General features: G+C 27.8%; 2 protein-coding genes across 2 annotated transcripts in view; both read left to right on the top strand.

Annotated features, from left to right (window-relative positions):
* The first annotated feature begins 3,226 nt into the window (after positions 1-3,226).
* Positions 3,227-4,830, top strand: LOC108685695 (alpha-tocopherol transfer protein-like). Its single transcript, XM_018190614.1, has 4 exons — positions 3,227-3,352; positions 3,601-3,906; positions 4,029-4,392; positions 4,573-4,830. Exons 2-4 carry the CDS (start codon positions 3,623-3,625, stop codon positions 4,828-4,830), a joined length of 906 nt encoding a protein of 301 aa, XP_018046103.1. The 5' UTR covers positions 3,227-3,352; positions 3,601-3,622.
* A 2,031-nt stretch (positions 4,831-6,861) lies between these two features.
* The window catches only part of LOC108685676 (26S proteasome non-ATPase regulatory subunit 10-like), a 3,062-nt gene continuing 1,859 nt past the window's right edge, over positions 6,862-8,064 (top strand). The window contains exons 1-2 of the mRNA XM_018190574.1: positions 6,862-7,136; positions 7,234-7,332. Coding sequence (XP_018046063.1) covers positions 7,029-7,136; positions 7,234-7,332 — 207 coding nt within the window. The 5' untranslated portion in view covers positions 6,862-7,028. The remainder of the gene's footprint in view (positions 7,137-7,233; positions 7,333-8,064) is intronic.

An 8,064-nucleotide genomic window follows, 5' to 3' on the forward strand; every position in this document is an offset into this window, starting at 1 on the left:
CAATTGTATATACAAATCGAAACGAAATTATTTACGTCTTATTACTTTACGTTTATTTGATAATCAAATTATTTATGTTCATATAGGCTACAAATGCTTTTAAGCGTTTATAGCTTATATAAACATAAATAATCTATTTTTGATTAATAAAATGTTTTTTTCCAATTGATCTTAGATCCTGATCTACTTAACTACAAACGCTTTGAAACATTTGGAATGTCTGTATTACACTCCGCATTGGAGACTGAGGATTATGAATTGAGGATTAGAATTCAGCTAATTAAAACGAAATGGATTAAAATTAAAATTACTTGGTCGAATTCTAATCTTTCTTTCGCAATCCTCCTCAATCTCCAATGCGTAGTGTGACACGAGCATAATGCTAAGTGAACCTAAGATTTTGCAATACTCTGTATATTAGATATACATCTAATTTTGTTGGGCGAGTGAACAAAAAACAAAAAATAAATAAAAAAGAACACGAGCGAGGTGTTCCTTAGTTCCTTAGGTCTATTTTCTGTGTTTGAACACAGTGTGTACACTTTTACTTGAAGTAAGATAAATATATGTTTGATATTTGTTGAAAGTGAAAAAGAGAGTGCTAGTGCAGTCTAGTGCATGAACAGAAAACAGATCACTTGTTCATTTAGCTAGAAACTCTTACTAGATGTAGAAACAAAGATCCATAAATAAGTTTTTCATATGTTATACAAATAACGTAGACTAAATGTACAAAATCCAAATAACTATATTGTTACTTTCTAATTGAACTATGGTATTTCATAAAAGCATGATTTATTAAACGAAGTAGGTTTTAAGTTTTTGTAACGATCATAATGTGAATACATAAGAAATAGGAAATAGTGCTTATAATTCGGTGTATATTATGTACATATCCAATTCTGCAAACAGTGAATTTAATTTTCTAATAATCTTTAATAATATTAGGATTGTTTCGTAACTGAAAATTAAATTTGGCACATAGTTTTCAGAATTAGATACGCACATAATATATTTAATAAATTTACATCAAATTAAGTATTAAAAGTCTAGCTTGATCTTTATTTCCTATTTCTTATGTATTCACATTACGATCATTATAATCTTAAAAGATACTTTGCTTAAGGCTGCTGAGGACTCATTCCAGTCATATTAAATCGTGACATCATAAGCGAGAAATGTATCGTAAGCGACATGTTGATTTTTCTTGTATGCTATTTGTAAATAAAGAGAATTTGAATGAAATGAAATAATGAGATCATTTTAAAACACTTGTAAAAATAGGCGAAAACTATCCTTATCTCCCTTGACAGTAAATAATCATAAAAGGCATGTAAAGTGCATTTACTAGTTTTTACTCAATGTGCATGTCTATTTTCACTTCGTGAACTTTTTTCGACTCTTTACTGACTATCAAGAAAGATAAGAAAAGTTTTCACTTATTTTTACAATTGTTTTAAAGCGATCTTATCATTTCGTTTTATCCAAATTCTCTTTATTTACAAATGGTATGCAAGAAAAATCAACATGTCATTTCTCGCTTATGACATCACGATTCAAACTGACTTATAATTAAAGATACTACTCAGGAACCTTAATATAATAAATATCACGATATGTAGTATATAAATTCACACCAAATTATTTAAGTACTGAAGACAGCTTGACATTCTTTATTTCTCATAAAAAATTTTCGGTAAAAAATTTTTCATGCATGAATATGTATCAATATGTGTAAATATATATAAATATATATAAATATTCGTAAATATGCACTGAGAAAAAAATATAGTTAATTTTAATAAATATTTAGTTCAATACTGTCAACTAAACATTTACTTACATTTACAAATAAATATTTGTTCAATAAAAAAATGATTGTTAAATCAAATTAACATTTCTTGTATTAAATAAATATATCTTTATATTTAATAAATATTTAGTTGGCAGTATTCAACTAAATATTTATTAAAATTGAGTATATTTTTTTTCAATGTGTGTGTAATCATATATGAAATATGTTCATACATCCCTCTTTCTCTTGTAAAGGTCTTTATAAAAGTCTCTGATTGTCGACAAGACCTTTACGTTGAGTCGCGAGAAAATGTTTACATCAAATCTAACAATCTGATGAGGGATATGATTCTACTTAGTGAACAATGTATATGACTTCGGTTTTATTTTATCTAATTTAGCATTTGGATAAAGAAGAACGAACTAAATTATCGGAAATCATCAACTTGAAATTTACATTATTTATATAATTTCGATTTTATATAAAATTTTATATAAAAATTCGAATTGAAAGGTCGAAACATTTATTTTATTCGTTTTGTTACATTCACACGAAAATAAAGAATTTTCTGTGCATCCGAAACTGATGTAGGCTCTGATGAGATTTTTTACATTTTTCACTGATAGATTCTTTCATACTGTTTGTTTTAGAAAAAAATGAAGTTTGAAAAAATGTAAAAAAATTATCTATACATAATTGTGTATGAGCAATTTTTTTACATTTTTCCAAATTTCTTTTTTCTGAAACAAACAATGCAAAAATTATCCCTTTAATTATTTTTAATGTTTTCACATTATTATTATTATTTCTATTACACTAAAAAGTAATTTTACAAAAGAAAAAGAGATGTATGGACACATTTCGTATATGATTATTAATATTTATATATATATTTATGTATATTTATACATAGATATACATAGATACATATTAAATAGATTCATGCATAAAAAATTTTTATATTGCGTAATATTTAGATTGAAGGTCGCAAGAGATTGAATTGCAAGTTCTTTTTGACAAAACTAGTTTAAGATCTGAAGATCCTAGTTGCTTAGAACTGTATGGATATGTGCATCTATTTCATTAAACTCTATTCATTGATTTCTATTTTGCCGAGAAATCTATATAGTGTGCTTACAAAATAAAATAAAATTTCAGCGTATACATTCCACAAAAGTATAATATAGTAAGTTATGTCATCATATAGTAAGTTGAAACTTGTTTTCTGAAGCTATTATATAACTCTTATATTATATTATACACTCCATCTTTTCTCCCCCACTTCTTCATTGGTATGAAACAAGCTCGGTCCCTTCAATGTACGATTATGTGTATATTTCTCAGTTTATTGTTTCTCGGTACAATTTATTATTTTTTTCTCTCTAATTTTTAGAATTAGAAGAAGATGAAGAGTAAATTAAACCGAGATTAAATCTTACATTGTGATAGAACCGTAAAAATTATTATATGAATGCAGATCTCAATTAATATTTTTCAAGACATCGGACTGAGTTACTACTAGTTAGCATCTTTTTATATAGGCAGAATATATACAAGGTAAACGAAACTCAATGTATTTCATCCATTATCATTAATAAACTAGAAAATCAATAATAATGCATTTTAATCTAAACTTATATAAATGTGACGACACACATTTATAATATACAATTAATATAATTTATTAGGAATTATTGCTTTTATCTGTATTTCATATAAAACAAGTTACTTAGCTTGCATATACTACGATAATATAATTATACATTGCTGAGAATTTGTTAAAGTTATTATTTTCATTTCCGTAGGAGTTTAAATTCATAGTAAAAGATGGCTTCATTAAAATTAATATCGTTCGAAGAAGAACTAAAGAAGAATCCAGAATTGAAAGAGTCAGATATGCAAATATTGAGAGAATGGTGCAAAAAGCAGACTTATCTACCTAAAATGTCAGACAGCGAATTAACATTGTTCTTGCATAGTAATTATTATCAACTTGAGCCAACAAAAACTACTATCGATATTTTTTTCACAGTCAGGACTCACGTACCTGAATTCTTTTGCAATCGAGATCTTATGAACGACAAAGAAGTAAAAAAAGCAACCAAGACGATGTAAGTATATTAATGATATTTTCTTTTTTTAATTATTCATGGTATCTTTTATGTTCAACAAAAAATGTAGTATTTCTCACAAAGAAATTTTGCGCAAAAAATACAAATCTTATTATCGACAGAACGACTCAAATTTTGAAAGGAACTACTAAAGAAGGGCATAAAATCATTTATGGAGGACTCATAGATAACGAATCATCGCATTTTGTTTTCGCCGATGCAGTTAAATTGTTTTTTATGATAATCGATTTATGGCTTTATACGGAGGGCACTTGCAATGGCCATGTATTAATAATCGACATGAAAAATATTTCTTTGGGACACGTTGCCCGTTTCAATCCTGTGACTCTAAAGAAATTCTTTTACTATCTACAAGAAGGATTACCTGTTAGATTGAAAGGGTACCATTTGATAAATGTTTCTCCAGTAACAGATATCATTTTCAATATGACAAAACCTTTCATGAAAAAACAGTTGCTGGATATGGTAAGATCTAAATTACATACAAATCAATTTCAAATCAATGGTTCATTACGTTTATTAATAATGAGAAAAAGAGAAGATCAAATTTCTATTTCTTTTGATTCCTTTGATTTTTATTGATTGTATATCGTATGCATGTGCATATTTTATCTTTTTATGTAATATGTTTTAATTATTTTCTAGTTTTATATGCATACCACAAACGACACTCTAGAGAACTTCGTGCCACTCGAAATTCTTCCAAACGAAGTAGGTGGTCAAGCTGGTCCTATACAGGAATTACATAATAAACAAATGAAAAAACTGGCAGACCACATTGCTTGGTTCCACGAAGACGAAGTTAATCATCGGATTAATGAATCACTAAGACCGGATAAGGCAAAAATAGCAACGGATTTATTTGGCGTTGAAGGAAGCTTTAAAAAGCTCGAGATTGATTGATCAAATAATGTTTTACAACATTAATGACATGATTGACTTTATCTTTAGTATGCGATAGCAATAGTTTTCGAAAACAAAAATTAATTAATCATTTCAATAATCTACCTTAAATTTAAATATTAAATTAGTCTTATTACTTCACGTTTACTTCGTAATAAAATTTCTTTATTTTTTATATTGTTCATAATATTTTTTATAGTAATGGAATTGAAAATAAAAAAAATTGTAAATATCAAATAATAATAGTAACATTATATCAATTATTTCCTATTCAATACATATTATACATAACAATTACATTATTGAATAAGAAATAATTGATATAATAAATTATTAGTGATATTTACAATTTTTTGATATTTACAATTTTTTTTCATTTATTACATTTATATTGTTGAATGAAAAATTATAATATTGATATAGTGTTGGATAGTATCTATAAATACATGTATAGAGATACATTTTGTGTATCTAATCTGTATCTGAAGTACATTCAAATTCGAGTATTTGTATTTATATTTAGATAAAAAAACGTAGCATTTAAACTGATTTTCAGATATATTTTTCAAATACATTTCTTCAGCATAGTCATAATTCCATTTTATGTGTGATTATCGATTGATTCTATTCCGCAGAAAAGAAACAACTTTGTTGTTGCAAAATTCTACTGACATGATTGGTCTTTCTCTTAATTCCTTACAGGAACTAAATGCAAATTAGTCATATTAAAGAATTTCACAGTTACACTGTTTTTTTCTGCTGAACGCAGCCAGTGATCTTAGATTGTGGAATTTCTAACGCATATATAATTAAGCTGGAAACACAAATACTCGAAGCATTTTTAATTTGTAAAATTGTGATGAATAATATCGTCTTATAATTCTTATCTTAAATCGTTTTACGATAATAAGTTTTTTCATTTCTATCATTCATCTATATAAATGTAACAAACAAATATTAAATGAATAAATGAATGATTCATTTAATATATATAACTAATATATTTTTTTATACATTACTCCAATTACCATTATTCCAATAAAATTAATTTAAGAGTATCTTAAATGTATCTAAAGATATTTTCGAAGTATCTATGTGATATCTGTACTTATATACATCTTAATATGTGTACCTATATCTGTATTTAGATCAATTTCCGTATATGTAACTGTATCTATATCTAGATAAATTTTAAGAGTATTTTAAACCCATCACTCACATAATGTTATTGCAATTAGTTGGTATTTACCAGTAAAACATTGAATCAATGGTTCTATTCGATATGTATCTACAAATTTCTTAATTCAAACATTTGATCAAAACATTTGATCATCTTCATGACAGAAATCTAATATTGTTAATTTAATGCTGTTCATTATAATTACTTTTAGTTAGATATATCCAGCAAACGAGAATGGATTGAAATGAATTAAAATAGATTCAGATGTTCAGAAATTTTATTCACGAATGTTAAAATGCTTTTCAATCCTGAATGCATTTTTATTCATTTATGGGAATTACATGGAGCAACATGTCTATGCCTTTCAATCTAAAAATAATATTAGTTTTTTTCTGTGCACAATTGTGAATACAGTTCAAAATTTTGAATAGGAAATGCAGTTTTTCAATCCAATTGCATCCAATTGAATTTAATTGAACCCAATTGAATCCAAAAAAAGTATTCGCTATTTAAAATACGCATTCGAATAGAAAAAAATTTCAATTTTCATTTTAATTTCATTTCAATTTCCATTCTCGTTTGCAGGGTTCTACCTACATCTGAACAAGCCTATCATCAAAGTAAGCAAATATGAAATTATTATCTAAGTGTAAAATATTCACATACTTTAGATTCATTTGTGTGAAAATGGAAAGCAATTATAAAATGACTCTATGCACATCATGCATGAATGAAATGCATTCATCCTTGTTTTATATTTAATAGAGAATAAAGATAGAAACAACACGCTAAAAAGTGAAAATCATTGGCAGCGCTGATGGCGCTTGCACATTACACTCATTGTACACAGAACGTGGTAATTCACAGTAATTCTTGCCGTACGGCAAGATCATGTACGACGTGAATATGTCATAATAAAAGACGACCGTGACAAGTCAATATTGGTGACAAAATAGCGGAGTAATTCCTGCGCGCGCTTAAGACGTAAAGATCTCGTCAATTTATCGTTCGCAAGAAAATGATGCAGCAGGAGTCCACGGTGTATGATCTGGCATATCGCGGTAAAACTGCGGCCGTGAAGATTCTGCTAAACGAGAATGAGAAGCTGAAAACACAAATGGACAACGTATGTATTATGCGACGTTGTGCCGCCGTTTTGTTCGTGTATCGAGTGCGCTTTTTATATATTGTTGAGGTTATATTGTCATTTCCTTTTCTTGCAGAATGGTCGAATGTTGATACACTGGGCGGCCTTGGGTGGTCACGATGACCTGGTCAGATATTTGCTGTCCCTCGATGTACCGGTGGACCCTGCGGATGATGTAAGAAATCGCTATTGATCGCTATTCACATTAGCATGATTGTAAACAAACAAAAGATGTATTCTTCGTAACTGCACTATGTGTACTTTTTGCATTTAAAATGACATGACTGCGCTCCACTTGAGGCTCTTTGAGTCTTCAGCCTTGTTTTTTATCAAATATTAAACAAGGATAAATAATACTCGTGAGTGAACGTCAAGTGAAATGTATGTACCCACAATTAGATGGAGAAAGAGGATCGAAAAGTATGAAGAGTTTAGTTCAAAGAATAAGCACGAGGTGTAGCAATTTAATCGTGTGTAATAGCAACAACATTAACAGATTATAAATATAAGTAAAATAATTAATAAAAAATTTGTCCTAATTTGCAGTTATACTATATTAAAAAATTATAAACAATTGGTTAATAATCGATTAGTTATTGCTATAAACAAGTGTGGATTCATGAAAATGTTACATCTTGTCTTATTACATCACACATCATAATGCATAGAGGCCCGATAAGATTTCGATGATACGATTGCATGAAACTTCTAACAATCGAATTTTTTTTTCTCATTTTAACTGAGTTATCGAAAATTTCCTCTCTAATTTTTTTCTTTATATTTAAAGAAAAGTGCTTGTTTTGAGTTCGAAAGACCTAATAATTGCGATGCGACTAAAATCGATCTCTAACTTTTTAACAATTCCGAATTTGAAGTGACGCAACGAACGCATATATATATATATATA

The sequence above is a fragment of the Atta colombica genome, unplaced genomic scaffold (assembly GCF_001594045.1).
Source record: "Atta colombica isolate Treedump-2 unplaced genomic scaffold, Acol1.0 scaffold155, whole genome shotgun sequence".
Classification (NCBI taxonomy): domain Eukaryota; kingdom Metazoa; phylum Arthropoda; class Insecta; order Hymenoptera; family Formicidae; genus Atta; species Atta colombica.